A 19063-nucleotide genomic window follows, 5' to 3' on the forward strand; every position below is an offset into this window, starting at 1 on the left:
GGAATGTGTTGCTCAAGGCCCTCCAGCCCCACTGGCAGGCTCTCACTACCCCCGTCCTTCCTATGAAGCAGAGAACGACATACTAACTGAGAGCAAATGTGTACCCCTAGAAAAAGGGAATTCAGCACTTTCTTTGTCCTCCTCCATTCCACCCCAAGTTTCCTGTTCAGGCAGCCCACTGTCCTCACACGCAACTCCACCTTTTCAGGGCCTCCCCCCAAGAGCGAGCACAGCATTCGCAGCCTCTCCAGGACCCCAAGGTACAAAGCAAAGGGCCCCCTTTCTCTGCGGTTCCCGCTAGAGCCAGAAGTTGTGGACTATGGCAACACATTCCTCCTTACACGCCTTTACAATCACATGGAGCATAAGCAGTAAAGGAGGCTGGTTTTGCTTGAAATGCAGAATTTCTGCCAATCAGCTTATGGCTCGTTTGGCCACAAGAATGGCCATTGTACATCACATAATCCATCTTTGTCATTTCCTCCCCCATAAGCCTGAGTGGCTGTGTCCTGTGGTATGAGGGACTGGGGTAGGTGTCGGGGGGGGGGCGTGGGGAACGCCAAGCGGGGAAGGGATGTATGCGCAGGTGCACTGCAGTAATTGCTGCCCTTGAGAAATGATTAGATTGTTTTATAGCAGGTAACAGCCCAGTGAAGGTGACTGCTGGGCTTCAGAGCAAGAGAGCTGACCCAGGGAATCCAGGAAGGAGAATGGAAATCAGGAATGTGCTGCTCAAGGCCCTCCAGCACCTCCAACACCCTCCCTTCTAATGGCCATTTGTCCACTCGGATTCATTTTATACAACTCAATATCCATACATGAACAGAGCTAGTTATTGCTTTAAATGCAGGACTGCTTGATCTAAATGGCCTTGAATGTGGGTTAAACTAATATCATGAGGGAGAAAGAAAAAACACTCCTGTGCACACTCCTGTGCACTTTCATTGTATACTCTAAACACTGTACACTGCCTGACTCTGCTAACCAAGTGAAAAACCATTTCCCCATGACACTTACAAAAAACAAGAGAAAGGCTTAAATGTTTAAGTAGTCCTTGCAATACAATATTCTCTTCTCAACTTATCCCACCTATATAAACAGCATCATTGTGCAAACAACTTAAAAAACAAAAGACTATCTTATTCTGCTTGACATTACAACCTTTCACTGTATTTTTTTTAATGCTATGCATAAGGCAATGGCTTACCTTCCAGCATTTTCTGCAGACTGCTCCTCATGACATGGATGTTCTCTATTCCGATAAACTGAAACTTGATATTGGAGTAGTTGTCTTCGTTCTCATAGCCTTTCCCTGCAGCACGATTTGCCATCGCATTGAGCTGCAGTGGTCAGCAAAACAGAGCAGTCACCAATGATATTCAGCGCATAAAACAATCAGAACATCTCACCGATGGTGATAACAGCATTCAAAATGGCGTGCGGAAACACAACAAGCTTGAAATCACTGGAACATTCTGCTGAGCATAGTGATTCCAGGCACTCAGGCTGAGCTTATATTCCACAGCATAAACGTGTTGGTGTGAGGAACACTTCCTTAGCGGGAAAGCATTCTACAGATAAACCCTTCTGGAGAGGCCTTTCGCGGTTCCACCGGAGATGACAAATTGAATATAGAATTCTGTGATAGAACCAAATTGTCCTCACTCAACCAAATGATATAACCTGTAGGTTGGCAGAAGAGTATTAGCAGATACAGCTGGCAGTCCAAAACTCTGTAACTTAAATTGTATCTTCCAGTATTATATTGCCAATAAACTCATTATCCAATAGGAATTGTGGTGTGATCTTAATTTGCCTACAAGAATCCCCCAATTAAACCTTGAGCAGGAGTCACGGACTAAAATGGTGAGTGCATGTAGAACTATCTCCAGAGCCATTTTCTCCAGGCTCTTAAATTTCAATCTAGAGACCTGCTAGGAGGGCTTCTGGGCCACTTTCATTACTACAGTGCTGTATTTGGTGGGGATTTCCCAGTACAAACTGGGTTAAAGATAAGGGACTTCGAAGAATTTTGTTAAATGCAAACCTGTGCCCCCGTCCTGTGTAACTAAAACCAGGAAGGGGACAAGTCCTGCCATAGCTGGGAAATATATACATTTCTGGAATGGGTGTATCACTGCTCAATTCTATCCTTGCTGTTGGGCTAAGCAGGTGGTCACATCCTAGAAAGCGCTAGTCACTGACCATGTTCTTCTTTGGTCCACAAAAGGCAGGCAGAGAACTGACACCAGGCACTCACCACCAGAAAAAAATATATCCATTTCACAAATTAACAAATACTTCTCAAAAAGCCAAGTTAAAAAAAATCTAAAAACCAAGCTTAGTTAAAAGCAAAAATATTCTTTGGCACAGATCTGATCTTTACACAATTAAAACTATAAGCATATAAAGACAGATGCCCAAGGATGTTTATTAAAACTCTATAATAGTAAAAACCTGAAAACCTATGACTATCTCAATAGGGCAACAGGTCGATAAATTATGGTATATTCACACCATGAACTTCTACAAAAAAGACAAAAAGACATGGATTTTAGAAAGAGAGAGAGGAAAAAAAGAGAGACAGACATAGAGACAGACAGACTGATTCGGTATTGGCCCATGACATCATTAAGTGAAAAAAGTAACCTAAAGAATAATATTCATTCAGTAATCTCATTCCTCATAAAACAACGTACAGATACGGATTTATGCTTATACATGTTTGATTAAGCAGATTAAAGCTACAAACACACACAAAAACAAAACCTATGAACGTGGATACCAACATGGCAACAATTAGAGCAGAAACACTGAGGTGATAAGCACCAGGGGACACTACAAATACTACTTTTGATGCCTCTGTATTCTTTGTTACTAAAATCTATTAGGTTTGTAATTCAAATAATAGACATAACAGGTATTAGAAGTGAAAAATGAAACAGCAGAGGGCAAGCCGGTGCCACTCAGAGCTGGGGCTAGTGGACACCTCCCTTCTCCATAGCAGTCCTGCTCACAATTTAGCACCTGTGACATAAGCCCAAGACACTGCTTCCAGTGATTGCCACCTTTCTCCTGGGCATGCTCTGAGAATAAAGGGTTTGGCCTTCCTCAAGGGGAAAAAAAAAAAAAAAAAAAAAATATATATATATATATATATATATATATATATATATAAATGATGTTATTTTGAAGACAACTCATGTTTATGCTTTAAAATCTTTAAATATTTTAAGGGGAATTTTTTTCCAAAATTACCTATAGGCATTATTCTTTTGAAATATACTGTTATAAAATATCACTCCTTTGCATGATTATTTTCCAAAGCTGTTGCTCTATCCTTTTCAACAAACTTTATAAAATAAAACAATTAATAGATTACTTGCAAGAATCCTGATGCTACATGAGCCTTATATTTCTTCGGTATCTTAAATAATTCAAATTAGGCCTCCCTACCACATACTGCAGAGATATCCTTTTTAAATAGTGTAGTAAATAAAACCCCAAATACCATTAGTACTATCCTTTGAATGTATAATTAGAACTCTGTTCATATTCTTACACAGTTGAGTCCCTGTGACCTAGGATAATTTGTTGATAGTCTTTCAAAGCAAAGGAGCGACACAAGATGGCTTCTTGGAATTCAATGGTACTTCTCATAATGAACAGAAGATGGCGATATTTAATCTAGCATCCGAAGTGTACTTTGTCAAGGTTTCCACAGATTTCACTGGGGACTTAATCAGGATAGTGTAGCAAATGCTGAACCCTCAGAGCAGGAAGTATGGTTTTAGAATTAATAAAAATTCAAGAAGCTATCCTGGACCTATTTTATAAATTTCCAGATAGAGTCTGCCTTGTGTAAATCAAACAGTATTAGAATAAGTCTAATTTGTCCCCCTTGCCTTTGGCTGAGAACTCCAGCTCTCACGAGCGAAGGAAAAGCTATTCAGCTCAATTCCAAAAAATTCTCAAAGAAGTAAAACAGTGGAGGTAACTGCATTCCAGGTTCAATTTATGTGTAAGGAAGACAATAGACAAATGACATGCAGAGCTGAGAAAAAATGCCATTTTCTTACCCAAGATCTCTACACACTTTGATAATCTCAGCATCTTTGGGGGCAGAAAAGCTTATCAGTGAAATAAAAAGAACCCACTCATTTCTCCACAAACCCTTTTTTTTTTTTTAATTTGAGAGAGAGACAGAGACAGCACAAACAGAGGGAGAGGCAGAGGGAGAAGAAGCAGGCTCCCCACTGAGCAGGGAGCCCAACATGGGACCACATCCCAGGACCCTGAGATCATGACCCGCGCTGAAGGCAGACACGTAATTGACTGAGCCCAGGCGCCCCTCCACAAACTCTTAATGAATACTTACTGTGTGTCAGATGCTGAACAGAATAAAAAAGATGAATAAGAAGCTGTTCCTGCCACCATAAACTTGGGAGTGTGGCAGGGAAAGCACACAGACAATAACGGACTCCATTGGCCAGGACTAGGCAGGGGCTGAGTGACCAGCAGAGGCCGGGAAAGTGACAGGAGTTCAAATGGGGACCAGCACCATGTGGCCTAGGGGGTCGGGGATCCCGTCTCATGAAAGCAAAAAGCCTTGAGGTGGACTTAGTCATCTGGGAAATGGAGACAAAGAAGAGGGCATTCCAGAAGAGGTGGGACACAAAATCAAGGGGCAGATGGGTATCCGTGAGCCGACCGGAGCCGACCAGAGTTGATGGTTCACGGATGGTGGCAGGAGCAAGACAGGCTAAAAATTTCGAGTCCTCTACAGAGAGGCCGAATCAGAAGGCTAATGGCGGTTGAGAGCAACTGAAGGATTCTGAGCAGGTTTGTTGGAACATTTTAGGATGTCATGTAGACGGTGGAGAAGACCCGCTGGGCTGCGGTGGAGGACGTAGGCTCCGCGGGGAGCCTGCAGACCCGGCGTGTGGCCATACGCCTCCGCCTGGCACACAGCGGGACTCAGGAAAGATTTACTGACGGGCTGACTGGCTGGACAAAGGACTGAATGTCGTAGTGAAGGGGAGAGGTGAACGGGCCAAGAATGTTAAGTAACAGAATCAGATTCTTCCTGTGACCGTCAATCAATCCATCCGTCAGACACACCAAAACCAGGAGAACTTCGCCAACGATAATCTTGATATCAACTTAATGGCCAGCCTGGTCACTCCGAAGACTACAAGTCTCTTAGCCCTCAGTCTCAGATTTCAGCAGAGCACATTCTGTACCTGCATAATGACAGGAGCTGATCTGACAGGGTTGGGAAATGAGAACAAAAGTTATCTTGGCAGGAGGAGGCCTGGGCCCCAGCCTAGCAGCCAGTGTCACATGACGCTTCTTTCCCTCCCTCCATCTCTAACTCGTGAAATCAAGAGCCTGAACTTGTGACATAACATGAAAATATGAGAAGGCTTGCTTTCTCGCAACTACCGTGTACAACTCTGCAAGTGAAATCCTCCTTTCCTATCCCGGAGGGCATCTTAGGCAGAATGAATAGCTTTTGGCTTACACTCAGAGAGAAAAATCACCATCCGGCTCCATTTTAAATTCCAATCCCATATAAGATACAAAATTATCTCTTTCCCTCATTACAGACTATGGGGACGGGTGAGGGGTCTGCTTTCTGACTCCCCTCCCGTTCCTCTTTCTTCTCGGCCCTATCTGCTTTGGATGGTGTGTGGGGGAGGTAGGTACAGAAGAGGGATAGGGGTAAACATCTCTTTATGAACCTGGCAAGACCACAATTCTTTCTCTATTGACGTCACTGCTTTTCTGGACACACCTGCCGTCCATCACTGCCCTCTCACTGCAAGGGTCCAAATGCTGCTTCTCCTAGGGCCTGCATGTGGGCTCGTGAAGATACGAGGTACACAGGTCACTGACATGGGAGATCCCCCTGGCTTCAGCCTCTTCTAATCCCCTCAACTTGCCTCCCCAGCAAATACCCCTCAGTCACATGCAGCTGGGGACTGCTAGGGGACAAGCCCTCTTTGGAGGGACACTAGCAAGATGGCTCCTGTGTACTTTCTTCCTCAGTGTGAACTTGACCCATGGGAAATCCCTCCATCCTTGCACTACCCAACAGGGGTGCAGACCACACCATCTCTCTGAGCCCTGCTGTTCTCCAATTCCCTTTCCCCCTGCTCACCACAGCACGGCAGCCGTCAGCAGGGACGGGACACACCCCACTAAAAGAGGAGGTCCTACGTTCTCCTCTTTCAGGTGCCCCAATCTTTACGACGGACTCTCTCAGATCCTACCCCCACCCCCCATGGGACTTGGTGAGTAGAAGCCACCTCATTACTGATCCCAGAGAAACATAAAAACTGCCAGCATCCCATAATGCAACTAAAAACCTGCTTACAGGGAGCAATTAGAAACCATAACCACAAAGCCCTCTTTGAGGGAAGCAGCAAGGACAAAAGGCAGAGCATCAGCGGAGGCAGGTGGCCGCCAACCTCCGCCCTTCTCAGCATCGCTCGTGCCCTTCTCAGTACTCCTCGGGGCTCCCTCCCAGGGTGCTGTTGGCAGAGTCCAGCTCAGAGCCCTGCTGGCCCCTCTGGCCCTGGCCTGATTCTGGATGAGCTTCTGGGAGGTTCTACAGCTCTGTGTCTCCAACTTCACTACGGTATGCTCGGAGGTGGCAGCCCTGCTGAGGCTGAGGCAGACGCAAGGCTCCCCGGGACACTGCAGTGAAAGGCATCACGGCCCGTGGGCGGAGCCAGGCTTCGGCCACAGGTGAGCCTACACCGGCATGCGGGTCTGTCCTCAACTGTGCGACCTTGGGCACATTTATACTTAACCTCTCGAAATCTAAGCCCTCTCCATAAAAAGAAAACATCTCATTTTCAGGATTACTTTAAGAATTAAACGAGCATTTTTATAAGCTCAGCAAAGTCCCCGACTAAAAGTAACACGAAGTCATTGACAAGGTTGACAGAAAATTGAGCTCCTCTCGTTTTACAATTCAACATCCACTGCATTCATATGGTTTCCTATCTTCTTTTTTTTTTTTTTTAAGATTTTATTTACTTAACACAGAGAAAGAGAGAGAGATCACAAGTAGGTGGAGAGGCAGTCAGAGAGAGGGGGAAGCAGACTCCCCGCTGAGCAGGGAACCCTATGGAGGACTCAATCCCAGGACCCTGGGATCATGACCTGAGCTGAAGGCAGAGGCTTAACCCACTGAGCCACCCGGGCGCCCCGGTTTCCTATCTTCTTAAGACACCAAATCCCAGCAGGAATATATGCCCTCAAGCGCAGAGTTGTTTTTGAGCAGATATTCAATACATGCTGGGACCTCACCATCTCTGCCTCCCAAGATTTTAGTGTCAACAAACAATTCAGGAGGCTCTCATCTCAACAGGCAGCGTGTGGGGCGAGCCTCGCTCTCAGGGCAGGAATGATCCAGATGCCTCCTGATCCCTTCTCTCTGTCTCTCTCTCTCTTTTTTTTTAAGGTTTTATTTATTTATTTGATAGAGAGAGACACAGCGACAGAGGGAACACAAGCAGGGAGAGTGGGAGCGGGAGAAGGAGGCTTCCCACTAAGCAGAGAGCCCAATGTGGGGCTTTGATCCCAGGATGTTGGGATCATGACCAGAGCTGAAGGCAGACGCTTAACAACTGAGCCACCCAGGCCCTTCTCTTTTTAGTTCAACCAGAGAGCAAACTCGGGGCAGGGCCCCAGTGCCCACTTCTACCACCTATAGCAACCATGGGCGCCTGTCCCCGGCTACCAAGGAAGCCTAATGCTCGGGAACCAAAAGTCAACAGACTTGTTCTTGAAAAGAAAGAGAGGCCTAAGCAGAGAGTTCAGAACTCCTGTGAAGTGTGTGACCAGGGAAGCAGATACACAACGGGCACTCGGATGAGACACCAGTTTTCTTTAATGGGTCAGCCTCAAACTTCTTATCGCCATGAGTAAACATGCTTCGTGCTAAATATACCCTTCAAATCAAATCCTCTGGATTAATTCATTTTAAAGCCGGGATGTGCCTGGCTCAACAGCTACCACATTTTCCAGAAGGTTTATGTGGTATAGTACACACTTGGATTACCAGCTCTGAAATGAGTAGGTGCATCTGTCTGGCTTTATTTAAATCTGGGAATGCAGTACAGGAGAAGGGCACCCCAATTCAAGAAAGCCCTGCCCATCATTTCCTTTCCTGGGCTCCGCATGTGCCTGAGACGCAGGCATTCTTCAATTCCCCTCGGGTCATGAGGAAATTCCAAGCAGCTGCACTTGACTTACGTGAAAGGTACAATGAAGAGGACAGAAAACAGTTGAGGTTAGAAGGGAGGGGCAGCAGTGCGATCAGCCAGAGAGAAAAGCCCACACCCAAAGAGAACCGTCAAGTCAGAGGGCTCCTGGTGGCTTTCAAGTGAAAATCTGCCAGCAGAGCAGCTTCGTTTTGTTTTTGTTTTGTTTTCCAGTTTGAGATTCTTACCAGTGTGTTTTGTTTTCACATGACTTAAAAGGAAGAGAATTCTCCACGTGTCATCTGCTAGAATGGGCTCCAGCTCTAACATGGGTTTTATCGTTGATCTTGGGACTGATTTGCTGATCTGGTGTCTGGGAAGGAGGCCTTCGCCGCCTCCCCACCCACAGTTATCCCACTGCTGCGCTGCCATCGGGAGCATGGGACTGCTGGAGGTCAAGGGTATGACTAGGGCGCTGCTCTTACACCAGGAAAACATCACATTAAGGGAATCAGGCCGAGAATCACAGTATTTGATGAAATGAGGCTTAGAGAAGCATTGAAAACTGCCAGGGTCTGAGGGCCTACGTAATGGATAATATCCAATTCTCAATTCTCATATGGCCCATGAGTGCAGGCTATGTCTATAGTTAGCTATTCTTAACGTCCGTGTATATTTTTTAGTGACTGGGGCTGTTGGTCGTACTTCCTGCTTCCTGTTCTGATGTTTCTTGTGTCCTTATGCTCTTTTTAAAAATAGCTTCGTTGACACATAACTCCCAGGCCGCACAATTCATCCGCTCAAAGTGCACGATTCAGTGGTGTTCGGTGTATTTACGGAGTTGTGTAACGATGACCACATTCTATTTCTAGAATACTTTAATTCCCCCAAAATGAAACCCTCTACCCATTAGCTGTCACCTCCACTTCCTCCAGTCAGTCCTCTTAGCCCAAGGCAACCACCAGCTTACCTTCCGTCTCTATGGATCCGTCTTTTCCGGACATTTCACACAAACGGACTCATACGAGGCATGGGCCCCTGTGACGGGCTTCTTTCCCTTAGGGTAATGTTCTCAAGGTCCATCTGTGTTGTAGTATAGGAAGTACTGCTTTCCTTTTTATAGCCAAATAATATTCCACTGAATGGATATACCACATCTTAGTAATTCATTCTCAGTGGATGGCCATGTGGTTGTCTCTACTTTTCAGTTATTATTAACTATGAAGAAGTGGTTGTCTCTACTTTTCAGTTATTATTAACTATGAAGAAATAGTCACAGGTAAGTTTTTGGTGGGCATATGTTTTCATTTCTCTCAAGTTAGGAGTAGAATTGTTGGCTATGTGGTAACTATGTTTAGAATTTAAGGTCCTCTGCTCTTTGAACCTTTTCATGATTAAAAAAAATTTTGGACTGTAATTATTATAAGGTAAACGATTTCTTAAAATCCTCCTTTTACCCCACAGGAAAAACCACTGTTTTTGGTGGCGTATACCACCCCCGCAGATTCTTTAAATGCATAGAGTACTATATAATTTTTATATAGTTATATATAGTTATATATAATTTTATAATTATTATTACATAAATGGAATGACATTATACGTATTTTCTGATTCTCACTCTTGTTGCTCACTAGATCTTGAGCCCTATTCCATGCCCATGTGGAAAGATTGCTACATGTACTTCTCCCTTTCTTCAGGCAGAGGTCCAGGCCCGTTTTCATTATTCGCAAGAAATTATCATGCCAGAGATGTTGAATAAGGCCATTACGCTTTGTTATCTCATTTTGTCTTACAGATGCCCTGCACTGTAGGTGATTGGGTTTCTATGTATTCACTGGCCCATCCCTCCAAGGCTTCGTTTTGTTAACTGATCTACAAACAAGTGGGTCTAAACAGTGGAATGGGAAATTAAATTAGACCTAACACTAACGGTCATTAAAAAAAATAGAAGTCAGGATGGGAGATACCCTGCACGATAGACTTGGCTTACCCCTTGACAACTAGACTTATTATTTCCTGTGGACTCCTCTTTTAAATTATAAAATCAGTATATGAATACACGCACAGTAAAAATACTGTTTTCAAACGAGACGTGTAGAAAGTTCTCCACCTCTCTAAATCCTCCCTTCTCCACGGAATTTTAACAGGTTGGCATTTATCCTTCCAGCTTTTTTTTTTTTTTTTAACAGAAACTTTTAGATGCCAGGAGTTTTATTTGACATCAACACAACAGTATGCATATTATTTTGTGATTATGTTTTTACTTGACACTGTGTATCGTAAATCTTCCCGAGTCACAGATCCAGATCTCTGCAAGTTGAATCTGAAATGGTGTAGCTGAACGCCTCACAAACACCGAAGTGTGAGAGCGCCACAGTAATTTCTTACTGCCAGAGCAGAAAAGGTCGTTTTAGAAACAGACCAAGAAATAATTTGGTGTGTTTAGGAGAGCAAGCTGAAGATCAAACCACACTCTTCCGCTGTGTGGACTGTGTACCCAGCATGATGCTAGGAGCAGGGAAACTCTCCAAAGGACCTGATGTGATGAGGAGCCTAGGACACCCCCTGGAAACTCACAGGTGCAAACACACGCACCGGCGGAGAAACACTCACGGAACAGGGTGGCCCCATCCTGACTATACAAAGAGAAGCAGCCCCTTGGCTGACGAGGCACCCAGAGCGGGGACGACAGTCCATTCCGGGTCCCTGCTGCAGGGCTGCAAAGACATGCAAGGGACAGCAACACTTACTTTGGGCCGCGTGTCCACGACGTAAATGAAGTCGCTCCCCGGATTGGCTTTCCTGATGGCCTGGAGCATCTGCTCGTCCTCGAGGCACCGGGCACTGAAGCCAGACAGGGGCTGGCTGCTCCGGCAGATGGAGGCCTGCGGGACACGGCAGCGTCAGTGCCCACCGACACCTGGAGACCCTGTCCCCAACAACGACCCCCTGGGTCCCTGACACCCCCCACCGGCTTGTAGACATGCCTTCCAAAAATCGAGCTTGGTGTCTTTCTAATTCAGGCCAGAGAAACCACTACCAGGGTAAGCAGTGCTGTTTCTCTGAGGAAGAAATTAGGAGTGAATTTGGAAGTTTAGATAGGATTTAAGTCATGGAGTATAAAGCCATTTAAGTAGCCTACTTTCCCTTTCGCTAGTATTATTTCGTTTTCTGTTGAAGGAGAAATATAAAGCAAATAACTGTTCTCCTACAATTTACAGGATACTGCTAATAGCAAGACTAGTTAAAAAAAAAAAAAAAAAGAAGAAGTTACTGTGTAATGCTTTCCATCAGTTTTTACCAGGTCAGATGGAAGCATCACAAATACCAAAAACCAGTTCTAACCCCAACCAGGCAAGTTCCCGCTGTGATGGGCTCCCTCTGCGCCCGGGACAGCAGCAGGCACAGCCCCAGGCTGCCCAGGAATAGGGGCTCCTCTGCCATCAGTCTGTGTTCTATCCTGCAATCTCCCTGGTCTGCTATGCAGACAGACAACATCTACAACAGCACGAACCTTTCCCTGCCGTACTAGGAGCGGAGTATGGATCCCTTCTTGCAGCTCTAGAACTTATACTTTTGTGGGAAAGTACTTTTTAGGGACTTCAATGTTAACACTTAAAGGAATGAGTCTTGCCAAGAATCTGCACTGAGGCTGCGAGTCCACTGGATGAGAGGGTGGAGGGAGCAGGGCTCCGTGAGGAAGAGAGGCCTCCGGCTGCAGGCAGGCAGGCGACGCAGGGCAAACTCGCTCAACATGGGGGTGGCAGAGCCTGCTGGCCTCGCTCCTGGAAGGGACAACCCAGCTCTGAGTCCAAGCACAGCTTAACTGTCCCTAAAGTTCAGCCCAGGACAACTTAGCTCGGGTTTGGGTTTCCTCCGAAGAAAGGAAGCGTTGGTGCTTCTCCCTGGAGAAGGTGGGAATGTCTCTCGCTAACTACCACCCTTCAGCTGAGGGACCGCTGGCAAGTCCCAGAACTGCCGGGCAGCTGGATGCATAAGTGGGCCACCGCCAAAGAGTTCCAGCACGGTTCTGTGACAGCGAGGGCAATCACTGAGGTCGGCCAAGAGCGCTGGCACGCCTGGGTGCCTCAGTCGGTTAAGGGTCCGACTCTTGGCTTCAGCTCCGGTCATGGTCTCAGGGTTGTGGGATCGAGCCCCGTCAGGCTCCACACTCACCAAGGGGTCTGCATGGGATTCTCTTCCTCTGCCCCTCCCCACTCACTCATACTCTCTCTCCCCCTGCCCCCCCAAAATAAATAAATATTTAAAAACAACAACAACAACAAAACAAAACTCTGGGCCCTGCAGCCAGGTTTTCAGAGTCCAGGAGGGACACCCATGGGAGAGGGGCAGGCAAAGCAAAGAGGCAGCAGAGTTGCTCCAGAGCTGTGGAATTCTTAAACTATTGGCAGAAGTGCCACTGCAGCCAGGAGGAGAAAGGGCCTGGGGGGCCTAAACCCAGATGAGGGCAACCGCAAGAGGGAGGTTCCGGAGGCAGGGACCAAAGGCAGGCTGGAAAGAGAGGCAAGCAGCTTCAATGGGTAGAAAGTAAACAGCCCCAGAGGGCTTCCCAGTGCTTCACCTGCAGGTTCTGTTTCTTCAGGCCCTGGCCCCCTGCCCTGAGGGAATTCTGGCGGCTGAGACAACAGCTCTAAGCTGGTTCTACCTTAAACTTCAGAGGGTTGAAGAGATACGAGTTAACGCAGTTACCACTGGGTAATTTCTGAGACTATCAGAAGACTTAGACGGGAAGGAAATGCATTTCCAGGGTGAGAATTTGTCTGAGAATGTACACACGGCACCTGAAGTCCCTGGACCGGTGGGATTCCAATGAGGAAATGAAGCCAGAGAGTGACATCAGCCATCAGTAATTACCTGCAGGACGAGAGCAGCTAGTCCTAAGTGAGGGGTTCAGTCAGAACAATAAACTAAACCAAATAGATTAAACCAACTACTTTTAATATTTTTGTAGCTATACTTTCTTCATAACCTCTAGATATACTTCACCAGGAATTCTTCATTGCCTTGGGGCTAACATATTGTTACCAATTTTGTGTGGAGCTGTGAGTAGCCTCGAGGTGTGTCTGCTCACCTTCAATGTACCCCAGCCAGTCCCGCTGTGGAGAGGATGTCACCCTAACCTGGCAGCCTTTCTCACTGATTTCTGTCACCTGAGAGCAGAGGGAAAGTCTTCAATGGTAAACGGTCATGAGAGCCCCTCATTTACAACACTACTCGTAATTAAAATATCCAACATTTTTTGAATGCTTACTATGTGATAAGCACTATTATAAAAACTTTGTGTTATTTTTATGTAATCTTCTCAATTACCGTACCCGGGAAGATCTATCATTTGCTCCATTTTATAAATGAGGCAACCAAGGCACAGAGAAGGGAAGTAACTTCCTCAATGTCACACAGCTAATAATTAGGGAAGCCAGAAATTTCATCCAGGCATAACATTTTCTGATCCTGGATTCTTAACCGAAATAATCCAGCACTCACATACAGAAATAAGTCAGGAAGCAGAAATAAGTCAGAGAGAATTAAGATGTGGCATCCAAGAAGGTCTGGCTTTCAATCCACAGTTCGCTCTCCCCTGGTATATGATCTTGGGTAACTGACCTACTGTCTTTGAACTTCGGTTTTCTCATCTACAATATGAGGATAATAATCTCAAAACTACAGACTGTGATAAGGTTTATAATTTTCCTAGAACTATACCTAACACATAGTGAATTTCAATAAACATTAGTTATAAAAGGAAGAGAAAAGGTCTGTATTTTTCTTAAGGGAAATCCCTCTTTGGAAATCTTACAGAGTTTGGTTTCCCAAAGATTTGTACTGTGAATTTGGGAGATTGTGCTATTAACCATTTAAAGCAAAACTGCTTTCTTAAAAACAACTGAAACATTAGAACAAAAGAAGAAAGTATACAGCAGTCATAAGGGCTGATAAATAATAAAAACACGCAGGCTTCCAAATGTAAGTGACATTTACGATTTATTCATCTCTAATTGTTACCTATAAAGCTGTTGATAGTTTGCTATCCAAAGGGAGTCTAGATGGCTCTATATAACCCTGTGCACTTCAAGGCCTATAATTTTTATTCTGGGCTGCCTCCAACATTGGTAAAATTGGGAGGGTCTCAACTAACCAACAGCAAGTGCCCCTCCATCCCCTGCTCCTATGGAGAAAGCCCCTTGGCTAACCTTTCCTGCAGACCTGAGGCAACTCCTACTCATTTCTGAATAGAGGCTTTCAGTGCCCTGCCAGCCCATGGAATTCAACAAGCCAATCACATCCTCCCCTAGGAACCTGACATCACTAGAAAGTCCCCCAGTCCCTGCTGGTTCACTCTATGCCTGAGTGCCACCCCGGGGGTGCCCTGTATGGTACGCCGTGCACTCCTTCCCTGGGAAGTGAGTCCACACAACTCAGACCACTGATAACTGCTTCTGCCCCGTGTCAGGTGTCATGTGTGCAGCCTTCCCTGGAACCCTAGGGCAGGAATCCTCATCTCACTAACGAGTGACTAGGAAGGGATTACAACACCACGTATCATAAAAGTTGATCCGAAAGGAATGGTGTTCCCTCAGCAGGACATTTGTATCAAAGGATTCTCCCCAGAACTTCTCACTCATGCAACGACATGCATTTTAGGTCGTAATCTAACACGGATCCCAGTACTACACGAGACAAGCCACCTCACCCGCAAAAGGGGCCCTTAAGTAACAGAAGGATATGTGAGGAACTAAAAGATATGATTTTCTTATTCACATGCATTAAGTTTTATTGGGTGAGTGATACATATTCTTAAGTCTAAAATGTCTAAAATCACAAAAGGGAAGAAAGAAAGGTCAGCAAATTTACATAATCCACCCGTTTACTTTCTTTTTTTTCTATCTGTTTACTTTTTTATGGAAAACTGCCTGGTTTGTATATGAGTTTTCCGGAGCAATGACAGCATGAACGGCTGCTTTGTTATGTCACACATCAACCATTTAACCCCAGATGTCCACCTTCGTCTCTCTTTCCCTTGATAAAAATCCCTAGCTACATCAGAAGCATTTACATCATGAACCTTGATACTGAGACCTAAATGTTGTTATAAAACACAAAACAAATCATTCTGTTGTGTGCAGGACAGAGTTTAGTTCCTGGAGGTAGCAGGGAGAAGGTCAGCATGTGCGGGCACATGGCACATGGACTATTTCCCTGGGGTGACTGGTTCACCGAGGAACGCTCAGAAACACATCTCTATTTTGTACTTTGTAAGAAGAGCTAAGCATGAGGCATTGTCCTCCTGAAAGTTCTAACTACAGGAAATCAATTATTTCCCACCATCCCTGAGGGCTGCATGATTCACTTTCAAGCCTGGAGATCAAGTCAAGAGTGACACCCAAGAGCAGGAATGGAACAAGGAGAAGCTGAAGCCTGTAGGAGAAGAGCTTCTGGGGTCTTCATGCCAACACTTCCTTCCTGTTCCGAGACATCCCACACTTGGCCTTGGCAATACTCACACTGACCAAGATAAGAGTCTCTTTTCTCAAGAACATCAGAACAGAAGGAGAAGTAGGACAGACCCTACACTCATAATACCCAGCCCACCTTCACCTCTTAAACAACAATGAAAGAACAAAAGATCCTCCCTCTCTTACTTCTTTATCAAAGAATGAAAGTGTCAGTGCTACAGGCATCCTAATTTCAAATACAATGTCATGAAATTCCCTATTCACTCCACTTTTTTTTTTTTTTTTAAAGGAAATTCACATCATTCTTTCACCACTGCTCTGGCTCTGTGAAGGCTGAAATATAGTTGGAGTCAAGGACTACAGAACATTAATAACATAGTTGCCATTTTTAGACCCCAGTGAATGGAACTAAAAGTAAGACAATTTATATGCTTTCAATTAATGGAACTTACACTGCTCAATGAATATTTGCCGCCAAAGCACACAGCACAGAAGGCTGTAAGCCTACTCGGTGCAGATGGCATTGTTCAAGGTATTTCTGGAAACCTCCTCCTAGAATCAGACACAGACTCGAGCCTATGCTCTCGCCCACAGGAATGTGTGTGTGCATTCACACTCGAACCCATCTGTTGCAATTGTTTATGGCTGTCAATTTGCCTTTGAATCCAAAACTCTATCATCTAGCTTGAAAACCCAACTTTTCACCAGCTAAAGTTAAATGACTTCTGAAGTGGCTGGCAAAGACCATTCTTGGCTTCCCAAATGCATTTTCTTGTCCTTCCCAGACGTGGAACCACAATTTTTAGTTGTTTACACAGTTACCCGAGAAAAGTGTATTTTCTCACCTGCCCTGTGCAGTTCTGACGAAACGGGATGTGAGCAGAAGTGTCTTGTAGCAGTTTTTGGAGGCTTCCTCAGAAAGCCATGAGGACCTGTGAGCCCCCCTTCCCCTGCTGCTCTCTGGAAGTGTTGGCTGGTACCAAAGTCATCTGCTATACCCCTCGATGAGGACCAAAGACAAGAGAAGGCAGAGCAGAAAGGTGCAGGAGCTCGGGTCACTGAGGACTGAGTAATGGCCAACCAAGACTCCAGGCCTGGATGGCCCACATTTGGAGTTTTTATGTGAGATGCGAGAAAATAAAATTCTATCCTGTTTAAGAAGACACTGTTACTTAGAAGCTGTGTTAGTTGCAGACAAATCCAGTCCTGGTTTTTATAAATAATTCTGAGTAGGCTCCATACCCATTGTGGAGCCCAACACGGGGCTTGAACTCATGACTCTGAGATCAAGACCCGAGTTGAGATCAAGAATCAGATGCTTCACCGACTTAACCACCCAGGTGCCCCTTATAAGGAATATATTCGAAAAATAAAACCTACTCTCCATAAACAAAGATTTCTTATACTGAGGATGTTCAAAAGAGTGTGCCATTTTAAAAAAAAAGAAGAAGGTGCCATGGATTCTGGAAACTTTTCTAAAACAGACATTTCAAAGGATACCTAGCACTGTTTAAATGAGCACAGAGCTTCCCAAGGTGAAAACGACGGATACTTAAAAAAGGACAGACATTCGCTTGGATGATTAGCTTTAGGTATTTTCTGACAGTATCCCATTACTTTATTATCAAATAACATGAAAGGTCAACTTCTACCTGAGGTAAGAGTTTAAGGAGAGTTGTGTTGTGTAATACCACACTCAACAATATCCACATACCTTTAAGAATTCAAACACACACACACACAGAGCAGAAGGCTGCTAGAAAATGCCTGTTTATGATAAAACAAGAAAAGCAAAGCATAAAACAAAAGCATGCCTTGAGACTTACGTGGTTATCTTTATAGTAGTAAGAAAGGGCAGGAAATCGCCGTCTGCTCCGGAATTTGGAACTCCCCACAATGATGTGTGCCGTGGCCGATTTGGGAACATACAGTTCAGTAGGGTAAGAATCACAAACCTGTCACGGGAAACACATGGGGATTTTGAGGCCATCTCGTAATGCTTTGTGAACTGTCACAAGAAATTCCATTTATCATACTTAGAAGTTGCACATTTACCTTTTCTTTCTTTCTTTCTTTCTTTTTTTTTTTAGGTTTTTGTTTATTTATTTGAGAGTGAGTGAGTGAGAGAGAGAGAGCAAAAGCAACAGTGGGGAGGGTCAGAGGTAGAAGCAGACTCCCCACCAAGCAAGGAGCGCCATGTGGGGCCTGATCCCAGGACCCTGAGATCATGATCAGAGCTGAAGGCAGACACTCAACCGGTTGAGCTGAGCCGCCTGGGCGCCCCCATTTAAGTTTTCTTAACCAAGTTACAGAGGAGGCTATTTTGAAGAAACCAACGGCCACCTCAGAGAAAGGAAGACCTGTGGATCCTATGACATCAAAGGGAAGCAAACACTCTTTAGCAACCTGTCCTGGTGCACGGGTCCCTTCTGAGGGCACTGCGAGGGGCAAGACAGTGACAGGGGAGCATTTCTTTCGTCAGAAAGGGAGAAATCGTAATTCGGCATCTTGGTAGCTGAAAAAAAATTGACCAGCCTGTTTTGAGTGAAAGACAGCCCACAGGTAAGGTGTAAGCACCAGCCATGTGCCCAAGACAAAGCCCATGCCCTCACTGGGTACTCCCAACCCCCTTCTTCCTGAATCGTCCCAAATCCCTCCCATTCTTCAAGGGACAACCCACTCTGCCTCCTTCAAGAAGCTTCCCCCCTGGGCTTCCAACTCAGGTAAGTTTCTTGATCTGTCTTGGTACCGCATAATATAACAGCTTTATTTTTGCTTCCTCCACATGATTTCACAAATGGTAAGAAATTATTTTACTCTTTCTGTGCATCGCCAGCAGTGATTCCCACAGTGGAAACTCCAGAGCCTTGGAATGGTCTTGTGATTTAATCAGGCATCAGCAGTTTAGAACATGGCTCTGCTTTGCCAAATTCATGACCTTCAGAGAGTCACACTATGCTGACCTCTAAAACTGATAAAACACAGAAATAATATCCCTCGGGGTTGAGGGAAGGGTCAAATCAGATAACACCCATGACAAAGCACTTTATAAACCAGTGCATCTGACAGAAATGTGAGTTGGGGGCAACAGTAATCACTGACTCATTGCTAGGCCTGCATTTCGTTCTGACATCAGCTAATCAATCTCTTTGTGATGTGAAGATCGCTCAGAAAGCTATTCCTGGGTTTCCCCCAAGTAGCCCTCTCTTTCCCAGAAGTCAAGCTTCTTCTTGGCCATTTCAAGAGGAGTCCTCCAGGAGCAGCAATGACAGGGCAATCTGTCAGCTGCATGAACTCTGTCCACCTCTGCTCTCACCTACCCCTCTGGAAAGATGGAACTGGAGGAAACGAAAACCCACTCCAAGGAAG

General features: G+C 45.2%; 1 protein-coding gene across 1 annotated transcript in view; it reads right to left on the reverse strand.

Annotated features, from left to right (window-relative positions):
- Positions 1 to 19063, reverse strand: part of MTMR7 (myotubularin related protein 7) — a 109253-nt gene that overhangs the window by 24287 nt on the left and 65903 nt on the right. The window contains exons 5-7 of the mRNA XM_032844952.1: positions 17521 to 17649; positions 10970 to 11104; positions 1208 to 1340 (exon numbers count right to left, since the gene is read on the reverse strand). Of these exons, the coding sequence (XP_032700843.1) occupies positions 1208 to 1340; positions 10970 to 11104; positions 17521 to 17649 (397 nt within the window). The remainder of the gene's footprint in view (positions 1 to 1207; positions 1341 to 10969; positions 11105 to 17520; positions 17650 to 19063) is intronic.

Source organism: Lontra canadensis, unplaced genomic scaffold (assembly GCF_010015895.1).
Source record: "Lontra canadensis isolate GAN:19392208 unplaced genomic scaffold, GSC_riverotter_1.0 scaffold159, whole genome shotgun sequence".
Lineage (NCBI taxonomy): Eukaryota > Metazoa > Chordata > Mammalia > Carnivora > Mustelidae > Lontra > Lontra canadensis.